Here is a 13,819-nt window from a genome sequence, read left to right on the forward strand (position 1 = left end):
AATCCATCACTCTCTTATCAGTCACTCTGTTTTAGAAAAGCACCTCATGGTACTTATTAGCAACTGAACTTATCTAATTTTTATATATATTTTTTACTTTATAAGGTCTGTCCTCCCCATGTTTCCCCAGCAATGAATCCCCCAGAATATGAAGGCAAAATGGCGTCATGTTTACCACTATATCTCCAGCTGAGAACAGTGTCTTGTACCTAGTTGATGCCCATTAAATATTAGTTGAATAGAGAATGTGTTTATAAAATCATCACCCAACATTTTTAGAAATTAATTCAGAAGGATATTATTTCTTATTTCTAGGAATAAATGTCTCCACAAAGTCTCATGTTTTCATTTTAGAATTTATTTAAAAACAATAGATATACTTTCATGAAATAATAGCTCTTCATTCTTCTAACAAGGACCACTTAAACACCAAGTATGCAATTCGCTCAATTTCTCTGTATCTAAGTTTCCTCATTTGCAAAAGTCCTAATGATCCAAGGGTCAGAAATGAAATAATATGTTAAATCACTTTGAGTTGTTGGGGAAAAGATGTTACATAAATTCATGATAATAGTATCACTCGTAATATAATGCCAAATCATTTACATGCTAACACTAGAAGCACATGAACTACTGAAGAAGAAACATGTTCCTATAGATATATTAGACATTTTCTAGGTGCCAGGAAGAGATAGAATATAAAAATTTCAGCTACTGTCAAGCCAAATTAGATCTGATTCTGTGTAGGTGAAGCATCATAGCAAAATTCATATTACCAATCTCTCAAGCTATATACAAAGGTTCTCAAGAAGTGCTATAATATATAAAACTTGGGAATATTTATTTGGTCCAGTTCTCATCTTCACACCCATGAGAGCTGCTAAGGCAACATCTTTTCAGGCCAAAGATGTCAAAGGGGAAACCCACCTCCTGGAGACAAATTTATGCTTGGATGGAGGGAAGAGTTACTGAGAAGCTGAGGGAGAGACCACTGCATGGAGAGCACAGGAGGAGCGATGAGAGAAGAAAAATATATCAAGCATATTTTTCCAGACAGTGTAAAAGAAGAAAAGAATCTAATAAAAATTAAGTATCTACTAGGTTTCAAAAAACGGTGCTTTACGTTTATTTACTTTTTTTAATTAGGTTTTTTTTTTAATTTATTTATTTGGTTGTGCTGGGTCTTAGTTGTGGCAGGTGGGCTCCTTAGTTGCAGCAGGTGGGCTCCTTAGTTGCAGCATGCGAACTCTTAGTTGCGGCATGCGTGTGGGATCTAGTTCAGGTATTGAACATGGGCCCTCTGCATTGGGAGCGTGAAGTCTTATCCACTGCGCCACCAGGGTAGTCCCTATTTACTTTTTTAAACCTCAAAATAAACACGTAAGGTCATTATTAGTACCCTAATTTAGAAATGGGGAGACTGAAGTTTAGACAGATCACAACACTAATGAATGAAGTAGAATTTTTCCTTGGAAATTTCATTCATTCACAAATAGTTTTTATGCACCTTCTATGTGATCAGTACCAGTCTCAAGTGTCGAGAACCAAGCCAAGTACTGGGGAACAATGATGAGCTGTCCCTGCCCTTCTGGAGCTTGCAATGGCTGACACAGGGATTAAATACTCAATTATGTCATTTAACCTTTCACTTAAAATTGTGACGAGTGTTACGAAAGGAATTATGGTGGGACATTATGGGATGATCAAAGATGACTTCCTAGGAAGTAATACTGAAGCTAAAAGATGATTATCAGTTGCCAGGAAAATGAAAAGGAAGAAGATTCTAGGCTCAAAAAAATAACATTTCAAGGGTTCTGTAACAGGAGAGAACGTGGAATTTGGGCCAATTAATTGAAAGGTCACTGGTGTTGGAGCATCTGCCTCTTTTCTCAAGATACTTCTTGAGAAAGTATCTTGCTTTTGCTATTATAAATATACAAATCTAAGATGCACAACCTAGACCAGAATATGCATGTTAAGCTTGCATGGACCCGATGCTGGACAAGTCAGCCATTGCCAGAGCACAATGGACATTGCTTGTGTCTTAAGGATTAGGGTCTGTACTCTATAAGTAGTGGGCAGCCACTAAAGGTTTTTAGCAGGGGAGTGACATAATCAGTTCTGTATTTGAATAAGACCAAGCTTTCTGACTTCTGTGAACGTTCTGACAAAATGGATTATAAATAATCTTAAGTAAATTGTGTCTCTTTAGGGCTTCACTGGTGGCGCAGTGGTTGAGAGTCCGCCTGCCGATGCAGGGGACACGGGTTCGTGCCCCGGTCCGGGAAGATCCCGCATGCCGCGGACCGGCTGGACCAGTGAGCCATGGCCGCTGAGCCTGCGCGTCCGGAGCCTGTGCTCCGCAACGGGAGAGGCCACAACAGTGAGAGGCCCGCGTACCGGAGGGGGGTAAAAAAAAATTATGTCTCTTTAAAAGCATAATACATTGGAAAGACAAATCACATACCCCAATTTTTTGCCATCTATAGTAACAGATACCTTGTTCGATGGCCTTGTTACTCAAAAGGTGGTCCAGGGGATAGCAGCATCAGGAGCAGCATTCCCTGGGAGCTTGTTAGAAATGCAGAATCTCAGGTCCCACCCAAGACCTACTGAATCAGAATCTGCAGTTTTAACCAGCTCCCCAGATAATGTTTTTGCACTGTAAAGTCCAGAAGCCTTGCTTTACATAATCATACCCTACAACCACCCTACCCTCATGGAGACTCAGCACAGACCCTAGATGATAATTGTTTCTGGGACTGAATTCTATGGAGACCACTGATATTCTAGGCTAGTCTGTCATCATTCGCAGATAGGATCCTTGGTTGGAAAGACTAAGGCAAGAACACACAAATATGATTCTACTGTTCTCGGTAAGAACAGGGTACAAATTCAGCAAAGAAAAAAATACTGAACAAGTAAGAATACAGACGTTGTCACTAGTGAAAGCAGCCAAGGACATTGAAGTTAGGTGCACTAAGGGTACCAAGAGGGAGCATATTTTTACTTTTGGTCACTTCCTTCAAGACAGTCATGAAGCAGCACTTTGGTCATAAATACTTATAAAATGAAACTCACACACACATAATGTTCAATAAAACACCAAGCTTCTGCCACAATATTCCTTATTACCCAAAAGATCAAGAAAGCATTAACCATAAAGTCAGAGAATTTGAATTGATTAATTCATTTTAAGTCAACCACGCCTTTGTAGTGGTGGCAGCCATTTATTTAGAATTTTCTGTAGGTCAGTTTCTTGACTATCTTTTGGCACTCTGTTACAAGGTTGAAAAGTACAGATTGTACTAGCAAAATTATCCACGACAGAGGTTCCTGATAGTTCTCATAAATTGTGCAACCCTGCAATTTTGTAAATTTTCTGTGGCTCTGCCAGGATGCCGTACAGGTTTGGTGGGTGAAAGCACCGTCCCTGCACACCGGCTGTCTGAATCAAATCCTGCTTTGCTGATTATTGGCTGTTGACTTGGACAAACGACTTGATTTCTCTGTGTCTCACTTTCCTCATCTGTAAAATGGAGATGATAATTGTACCTACCACACAGAGTTTGTTTTGAGGATTCAGTGAGTGAACACATTTAAAGACTTAGAAGCCGTGTCTAGAACATGTTAAATATTATGTGTTTGCTAGTTGGTTGTGGTTGTTATGTTATTACTGAAAATCACCAGAAGCCAAGAAGTTTCACTGAGAATCATTCTTGAGGCAATGGGCAAAGGAAAGAAAGTTAGTTACACTTCATTCAAATGTCACTAGCAGGAAAAGGCTACCTGCTAGCAATTGGGAAATTGCCAAATATTTGTTCTTTTGATGCCACAAGTAAGAAACTGGTTAAGGCCATGTGGCCTCAGTGAGGTAATGTCAAAACAATTGCCCTGGGTTTTTAACGTCACTAATCCAAAATAGTGTCTTACAAATTTAAAATCTTCTATAAACATTTGTAGTTGAGAGGTTTTTTTTCCTTCAAATTTAGGATGGCCCATCTTAAAAATAAAACCAACAAACATTACCTTCTCATGCCCATTGAACTTTATCCAAGCTTCCTAGAAGCTTGCAGCCTATGACTTTTTTATTATTAATGAATAAATTAAAATTTTACCATTCATTCATTTATTAAATTTTACTATTTTCTGATCTTCAGTGAAGTTGTATCTCATATTACAAGAAAGTTATTTCCATATATGCTCAGCTGATTCTTTTTAAAATAAATAGAAATTCTGATAAATCATTTTCATAGAGCAAGACCAAAAGCTACAGATATAAAAGAGATAAAACCTCATATATTTTAATCTTTATAATATATGGTTGTCTATCAAAAATTCTCTACCTAACAGAATTTAATAATTGCTTATTGGATGAAGAGGACCTTGTTTTAAAATATGTACAATAAAAATATGTATTTAGGGACTTCCCTGTTGTCCAGTGGCTATGACTCTGTGCTCCCAATGCAGGGGGCCTGGGTTCGATCCCTGGTCAAGGAACTAGATCCCGCATGCATGCCGCAACTAAAGAGCCCACACGCCGCAACTAAGAGCCTGCATGCTGCAACAAAGATCCTACATGCAGCAACGAAGATCCCATGTGCCACAAATAAGACCCAATGCAGCCAAATAAATAAATAAATAAAAATAAGTATTTAAAATCTCTATTCTTATTCCTGAGCCAATTTAACAAAAGTTAAATTTTATCAATTAGACCAAAAAGACACTATTTATAAAGGAAAACTCTCACATAAAAAGCCCAATAGTTATGATGCTTGAAACACCTAATCAGCATATTTTACTCTAAAATTTTGCTTTCCTAAAAATATGATCAAACTTCTAAATTACCAAGTGGTGTTCAATGAAAACAAAATCTCTGAAAAAATATTATGTATGTATTTTAGGTGCATAATAATTTCCATCTTAGTCTAGTTAATAAGATTCCCTGAATATACTGTTTCTAAATTAAAGTGACAAGGTTTCTACTGCAGCTTAATAAGTCAGTCAGTCAATCAATCGATTAGTAAATTCTGTCACTTCATCCTTACAATATTTGAAGTAGCTAATAAAATTCAATACAAGACAATACCAAGGCAGTTATGTAACCCTGATCAAACACCTAACAACCTTTGCAAAAACTGATAGATATTTGAGCAGGTTGGGTAAATACACTTCTGTATTCCGTAAGAACCAGAACTGAAGGAGATACAATATAGTACCTTTAGTAACCTGTTAAGTCCCTCAAAAACAATATCATGTTATACGTACAAAAGGTAGATGTAATATTTTTGGTAAGTAAATGTGGAATTTTTTTGTAAGAAAACATGGTTAAATATTCGTTTAACCACAGTTGCTATTCCTGTACTTAGTGGCTATATCAGTATAGTCCAATGTTTGATCGCAATTGTTTTTCCAGGCTGTTCTATATAACTCTATCAAGAGGAAACCATTTCTCTTCTGGGACCATGCCCATGAGTTTCATGAGTTATATTAGAGTAACTCTCCAGCCATGTCAGATACTATCTGTGTTGTGTAGTCATCTTGCCTAAAATCTCAGATTATAAAGTTTAATGGAAGCTCCATATTTTATATTCTAATGGATCACTGGCCAATCACTGGACTTTTTCTGTAAAAAGCACTGTGTTAGCTTGAGGAGGAATATAAAAATAAAAATCTATGATCAACACTAATTTCCACTAATAGCTGGAAAGAACAGTTAAATGCATGTGCACTGGGGTGTCCTGGTTGATTCAACCTGAGAGTGGACAGATTACAGTTTTTGCAGATACCCCTGGTCCACTCCAGGATTTAATTTGCAAGAGTATTTGTATAGAAGGATAAGGGAAAGAAAGCTCCAGCTGGGTTCAGAATCCTGGGCTACCCACCATTTATCAGCTACATGTGTCTCTTGGCAAATAACATTATCTTAAACTCTAATGTTATTTTTAACATGATGAAAATAATTATATTTACTTTATAAGGTTTTAAGAATCACGGTGCCTGACATCTAATAAGTAAACAATATATGTTGGCTAATTGAGCAATTAGTTTCCCTAGCACCTGTTTTCCCTTTAGGAGAGTGGAGTTATAGATATTGAAGGTAAAGATAATGTTTTCAGTTCAACTCTGTAAGATTTAAGGCCCACAGAGTACGGCTTGGGGGCTAAGAGAATAAAGACAGATTCAGGGTTTCGAGGAGAGGTAACCTCTGAACTTCTCCTTGGAACACAGTGACACTGGAGGAGTTGTAGTGACCTTTGGAACCACAAGATTTTATGAATTTGAGAGCACCAGGAGAGAAGCAAAGGGTTCAGTAGTGAGGCACTTCCCCTAAGTGGCTTTTGGGGAGCAAACATCAAGGTGTACAGAAGAGAAGAATATGGGGAACTGGTCATGAGCAGATCTGAGAAACCAAAAATTCCAGAAATGACTGGAACAATCTGGACTGGGAATGCTACGAACCTCATTTGTATACCAACAGGCTGGTCGGGCCTGGTAACATTTGCCTCATTCATATACAGATATAATAACAATATGAGGCAGAGTAAGCTAAGGGCAGCAGCCACCATAACAGACACTGTGAAGTTCAGGGGAGGGAGGGAGACATCAGTGTGAGCTACAGTGTTCAGAGATCTGGAACATCAGTGGCCTTTGCCCATTGTTGGAGGCTGGGTTGTCTATGGAGGGTCTTTCAAGGAGGAAAAATGGGTGAGCCAAGGTGTGGAAGGAGCATGTGCATGGGGCTTTGGGGACAATGGCTGAAATGGGTGTGTATGTGTGTTTGTGTGTGATTGCGCGTGTGTGCACACACATACACAAGAGAATAGTGGGGAAAAAGCTTACAAAACTAGTCTGGGGCCATATTTGAATGGCCAAAGGACAGGGATTTTTTCCTGTAGGTTGATGGGGAACTAGAGAAAAAAGATTTTGATTAGAGAAGACTATACTGAAACTAGTGATTGATAAAAATTAATCTGGCTACACATATAGTATAGAACAGAAGAAATGTGTAGGGGTACGTGAAGATGGTTAGAAAACTCTTTATAGAGGTAGCAGGAGAGCAGTAGGATATACTATGAGACTGGCATAACATTACTTACCATTTTCTAAAATAGTACTTAGGGGAAGAAAGAAAGTCTAAGAGAAGTATGGTCTTCTACTACTCCTCAATTTCCATTCATAATTTTCTCATGATTACTTCTCCATGCCTCAGTGATATGGCTGTAATCCATGCTTGCTTGTTCATAAGTTATATAAGCATTCTTCATGATCCACTGAAATGTCTAATGTGGCTCTAAAGCAATCTCTCTCTCCCTTTCTCTCTCTCTCGCTCTCTCAGGTCTAATTGATACTTCTGTCTTGGACATATAACTGTGTTCCCATAATATTCTTAGGCATTTCAAACCCCATATATTGATATATTTCTATATTATGATAGTTTATGATAGGACAGTATTATATAAAAATATTTTTTGCTCTCATTCAGAATCCCTGAAAAAAATCTTTCCAATAGGTTTATAAAGTTACTCAATATTTTGCCTGCTGCTAACCCCACTGACTATTGATATAATGCAGTTGGTTTCATCCCTCTGCCAACATTCAAGTAGGAAAAAAAATTCCATTCAACTTGAGCAATGACTGGGTTTTTTCAGGACATTCTCATAACTACAAATACTCACTTGAGCTCTTTAGCAAGATTCTCAGTAAAAGACCATCATGATGCAGTAGGGTTTCCAGAAGCAGGTTCCAATTACAGCCTGGCTGGGATAACAGCAGTTTCAACTGACCCTCGGCTGTCAATCGTCCAGCTGATGGAGTCCTTTCAAAATGCAAGATAAAGATGGAGTAATGAAGTTAATTTATCTATGAAATTAATAGCTTTAAAGTACAGATGTAATGCTAACTCCTTTAAATGTCAATTCCTCCCAGATTACTGTGAAAATGCTTTCATGCTTGCTTACTCTAGGGCTGCTCAGGGAAGGAATTACATTTAATCTCTACTAGCTAAAAGCAAATTAACATTTGGTAACCTGCCAAATTTAAAACTGATACAAAATAACCCTGTGTATATTTCATGGAACTATGTCTGTTTTAGCTTCATGGAGCAAATAAAAATTATTTATGCATTTTTAATGCATTTATTTGTTCATTCAACAAATACATGAGTGCCTACTATGTGCTATTAACTTCTTTCATTATTCATGGAGAGAAGTTACAATGTGTTTTGGCTACTAATTTGCCATGTACTATGATTGCTGATAAAATGAAAGGAATTCAAAGCTTCTGTCAAAGGTCAACCATAATCTAATTATTTAATATGTAAAGCCTTAAATCAACATGCAATTATCAGAACCACTCTAACAGTCACACTGCTACCTACTTGGGTAATCAGTTTATCAAAGAGAAATAATTCCAAGGCAAATAAACTTCTACTTGGGAAATTATAATCAGTGTTGAATAGAAAATTAAAATCAGGTCCCCCACATCACCACATTAATTTACCAATGAAACTGCAAGAGATAAGGAAATAAGGTAGAAACTGAACACTGATAACATTATTCACTTTTTCCTTCTAAAGTCTCAAGGTTTAGACTGGCTAAAGGTCACAGCATCTGATATCAGCTTACAACTACAACAAAAAAAGGGCAGGAAATGACCACACTCAATCTGATTGTGGAGATAAGGGTTGTGGGACTAGGGTGGCACTGGGAAGGAAAGATGAGATTGAGAAATGTAAAGGTGTGAATGAGAAGACCATATGCTTTAGCGTGGAAGAAAGCAGAACAAAGAGTATCACTGAGAGAGACGATTTGCAGCATCATTTCCAGATGAAATGTACTGAGTGGTGAACCATCATCATAGTCCAGAGCAAAGGTTTCCAAAGCTTGGGCCCTGGACCAACAGCATCAGCATCACCTGAGAACTTGTTTTTGGGTTTTTTTAAATAAATTTATTTTATATATTTATTTTTGGCTGCATTTGGGTCTTTGTTGCTGCGTGCAGGCTTTCTCTAGTTGCGACCAGTGGGGGCTTCTCTTGTTGCAGAGCACGGGCTCTAGGAGTGCGGGCTTCAGTAGTTGTGGCATGCAGGCTCAGTAGTTGTGGCTTGCGGGCTCTAGAGAGCAGGCTCAGTAGTTGTGGCACACGGGCTTAGTTGCTCTGCGGCATGTGGGATCTTCCCAGACCAGGGCTTGAACCCGTGTGCCCTGCATTGGCAGGCGGCTTCTTAACCACTGTGCCATCAGGGAAGCCCTGAGAACTTGTTAAAAATGCAAATTCCCAGGTCTTACCCCATCAGAAATTCTGGGAATGGGCCCCAGAAATCTGTGTTTTAACAAGCCCTCTCCAGGAGATTCTGATGCACACTAAGGTTTGAGAACAACTGTGGAAGGCAGTGCTTTCTGGAGCACAGGTAGCAGGGATAGGCCTAGTTGGTATTATCTTTCCTGCCTCTGTGCCTTTGTGCCCATACAGGTCCACCTTGGCTGCCACCTGGGCAGCAACCTCCAGATGACCCTATACTTAATCTTACCCATCCTTCAATTTGCCACAAAAATATCACTTTCTCTGTAGAGTCTTCACTAAAACTTTCTCTCCATAGCAGTCTATCTCACTCTGAATTAAAGAACTTATGGCAAGTATGCAGATTTTAGCACTTTATTATTTCATCAATTAAAGCTTTATCTCTCCACTCAGATTCAAGCCTTGTGAGCACACTTGTTTTACACCCCAAAGCTCTCACCAATGAACTAAGCACATTTAAGGCTCTGTAAATGTTAGCTGATTGACTCATATGCTCATAAATGGGTAGATAAACTCTTAAAAAAAAGAGGATGCTTTGCCAAAATGCTGCTTTAAACAAAAGTGAGAGGATCTGAAGATGTAAAATGAAATTTAAAAGCATCTCCCCTTTGGTTTGGCTTGGGGCATTTGGAACATCTCAAAACCTTATGATGCACAAAATCACCTGAACTTTGGACCAACTCAGGCTTCCCATGTGAGACGGATAACATAACTCAAAACGGAGAAACTCCCTGGCAATTGGTGAGGCAATGTTAGCTAGACGGGTGGTGGAGAGAGAAGCGGGGAATTATTTAACCCTCAGACCAGAGGAAACAGGTCTGTCAGTTCAGCAGTTCTGAATTCCTTTGGGTATTCCCAGATTGGTCTGGCTCTTGCAGAAAATCCAAACATGGTGCCAGAGGAAAAAACCACTAGGTGAGCCTTTTGGACTGAAACACTGAAGCAGATCCTCACAATGGCTGTCCCTGTTTCTATCCTAAACCCCAACTGCTGACTTCAAGAAACTTGCTTGGGGTCTGGTAGATGAAAAGCAGCTAGTTGGTAGTAAGCTGTGTATTAAAATTGACTTAGTTTTTTTTAACATTTCCTACCTATGGATTTTGCTTGAGTTGAGTGCTGACTTAAGGATACATTTAATGAACTGAAAGATCCAGTTTGATGGAGTTTAGGAAAGGAAGGGGATTGTTGAGAGACAATTTGAAGAAGGAAGCCAAGGTGGGGACTTTGGGCCTGTTGAAGAATTTAAGGCAGATGAGTTTCCTGACCTGGCTGCAGTATGGAGAGTGAATTGGAGGGAGGGTTGTGTTTTTGCTCAGTCCTTTAGACATGTAATGAGACAAAATAATTTGAATGTCATTTCACACCACTTATTTGAATACCTGGTTATAAACAAAACTTCTCATTTACCAGATGGGAAGCTGTTTGTTGAAATGTACCTCAATTCTTGGATCTTTCAACTTATCACAGATTTTGAAATGTACAGTAGAGTGACTCACTATAAGGAAAAATAAAAGATTACAAACATTCCTCAATCACTAAGCTCCGAGTAATAAATGCATTGAGGAGTCAGCACTGGGCATATGGAGAAGCATATGTTCCCTCATCCTTTGAGCTGGTGGAGCTGTGAAAGTGAGATTAGCCTTACAAAAAATGACAGAAAAGGAAATTTTTAATATATGTATATATGTATCAAATATGTACATGTTGACTTCCACTATAATACAAAGAAGAGAACAAAATTTATAAATCCACTGGAATGCATAAAAATTGTATCAAATATGTACATGTTGACTTCCACTATAATACAAAGAAGAGAACAAAATTTACAAATCCACTGGAATGCATAAATCTTGTATTAGGAGACAGGACAAATTTATGGCTGGGTTATATCAGGCTTATACTCTAATTAGTGCTGCACTTCTGGGGCATGAAAAGGCCTAAGGAATTTTTCAAATCCAGGCAATGTTGGGGTTCAATCATTTATTAGTTTATGAAACTAACAAATTATTTTTAGAGAATCATTGTTCAAAATCTTGGCTGTATTTGGGTGTGTTTACTTTATGAAAACTTATCAAGTAGTTCACTTGTAATTTCTGCAGTTTTTTAGTATGTGTTCACACTGCAGTAGAAAGTTTATAAAATCTTAGCCCTGTCAGTACACTATGGCTTGACTTCCAACCACAGTTGTGTGTGGGGCACAGGGCAAGCAAAGACTCTGTAGGAGGTTCAGACTGCAGTAAGAGCAGCCTCACTGCTCAGGTCACATGACCTTGGGAGTCACTGCTCCTACCATATACTTAACATGCAGAAGCTGTCAGACTAGGGGAACATTGGAATGGACTCTGAAATGCACAGCTTGGGGATAACACCGAGCAGTGTTGGGCACTGTTCTTCAACACTTGGTATTTACTTTAAATGAACAGCCATTATATGGTTCTATGTCCCTAAGAGAAAAACCATATGGGTCCAGGAGCCACAGGTTGAAAGTCCTCTCCGAAGGATACTAGAAGCCACCTCCTCACCAGAGTTCCTGATTATCCACTAGGAATTTAATTTGTGTTTTCCATTCCCATAACTCCCCATAGGCTCTGGGTGAGTGGAGGTCCTGGTTTCTGTGGTGGGGTGACTTGGAAAATGCACACCTCTACCAGGGGACCATGAATAAATCCACTAAACCTAATGTTATAGCTGCCTTCTAGTTATTTTTGGATTCCCATGCCAGCAGTCTAGCAGGCGAAGAAAGGAGCTACTATATTGGTAAGGGTAATAACCCTGATTATCACCGAGGAGCTAGGGTTGCTACTGCATATGGGGAGCAGGGAGGAGTATGTCTGTAACTCAAGGGATTCACCAGGGCATCTCTTGACGCTCTCATGACTGGTAATAACCGTAAATAGGTGACCAAAGTAACCACATTCTGATAAGGGAATGGTAGTTATGGTTCAACCTCGCGAGGATGAAGGTCTATGTCTATGCTAGGGAAGCAACATATGCAAGCAGATGTGATGACTGAGGGTAAGGGGAAGCTAGAATAAGTGGTAGAGGAATGTAATGATGATTAGCATTTGCAGACTCAGGAATAATGGAAGCAGGAGACACTCTAACTTGTCCCATTAACTCAACCATAATAAAACTTTTTTTTTTTTTTGACCAGCCACCACCTTGAAGAATCAATGATAAGGCCCAGAGAACTTAACATCAATAATGAGTGGATTTCAGTGGTGCAAGGGTTAGAACAAATGTCAATGTCCCCACATCCTCTTGCCCTTACCACTCAGTTGACAATAGCCTGCCTTTTGCTGTCAGAACCTGCATTTCTCTACCTTCCGGCAAGATAGGTTGGAAGTGCCAGCAAATTAACACCTCCAGAGCAGCCTTCAACCAACGATGGATGAAAATTACTAATAAATTCCTCAGCATCCTTGTTGCCCTGGTGGGAAAACTCTGAGATGTGCCTTTCCCACTGGCTCCAAGAATTTCCCCTGAAGGTATAAGTTCTAGTTACTCCTGTGGTAGTTGGCTTGATTACACTAATCTTTATTTGCTGTCTTTCTTTCTTTGTCTCACTTATTCATTCCCCTCTAGTGTTTCGTCCACTTAGAAAATAAACTAATTTCACTTCAATCCTTGTCTCAGGGTCTGCTTCTTGGGGAAATGCAAAATAAGACATGCATGTAGACACTTAGGACTCAACTCACTTAATGTATGTTTCAGGAATATTGGGAAAATAGTCCAAGGTCATTTCGTTAATAAATATGGCAACTGGACTTTGAACCCAGGCTTTTCTGACTTCAGAACCCATGATTATTCCACTACTCCATGTTTCCTTCCATTCAACCTGGTTGATATTTGGTGGGTAAGTTGCAGTTTCCAGCATTGAGGATGTTTGGCTCTATTCAACCTCCTGATTGAGGATACCATGTTTTTGACTCAAACTCGGGTTTGTGGTCTCAAGGCTGATTCCCAAATTGGAGCCATGTTATTTAAGGTATCTAGGGACTGATTTTGACCAGATGGTTCCTGTCACGGATTACTGGGCCAAATTTATGCCAGAGACCATAAGTTACATGATTCAGAGAACAAAGGCAAGGGCATAACTAAAGAGAAATTGAGAGTGAAAGCCCTAAAGTGGGATAATGAAAGCAGAGGAGGAAAAGCTCCATACTACTATACTACTTTTGCCTTTCCAAAACTAATCCTTCCAAATCTTTCTGGGGAGACAAATATTTAAAACAGTTCTAACATTTTCTCTTTAGTACCTGGGGAAAAAAGCTGAGGGGGGAAAACAGAAACCCAAAGTATTTTCTTCATCACCTTAATCAAGAATGTGCAAAATATATGTAGTTATAACATTGAAAATGTTTGCACATATTTTAATCTCTATAATGGGTATAGCCATGTCTCTATGATATTTATAATTAGAGATGATTCAATAAATAGAAATAAGACAGGGTTCACCTGCATGTTTATATATAGGATTTGCCTTGATTTTTAATAACTTTGTCCACTGAGGTAA

General features: G+C 38.8%; 1 protein-coding gene across 2 annotated transcripts in view; it reads right to left on the minus strand.

The window, feature by feature from the left end:
• Positions 1–13,819, minus strand: part of KIAA0825 (KIAA0825 ortholog) — a 412,907-nt gene that overhangs the window by 236,725 nt on the left and 162,363 nt on the right. For both annotated transcript variants that reach the window (XR_016392453.1, XM_089908366.1), the window contains exon 15: positions 7,680–7,819. Coding sequence is in view for 1 of the 2 variants with exons in the window: in XM_089908366.1 (XP_089764492.1) it covers positions 7,680–7,819 (140 nt within the window). In the remaining variant the exon portion in view is untranslated. The remainder of the gene's footprint in view (positions 1–7,679; positions 7,820–13,819) is intronic.

This window comes from Delphinapterus leucas, chromosome 3, assembly GCF_059928025.1.
Source record: "Delphinapterus leucas isolate spDelLeu-1000000601 "Yukka" chromosome 3, BTC_Dleu_Yukka2, whole genome shotgun sequence".
NCBI lineage: Eukaryota > Metazoa > Chordata > Mammalia > Artiodactyla > Monodontidae > Delphinapterus > Delphinapterus leucas.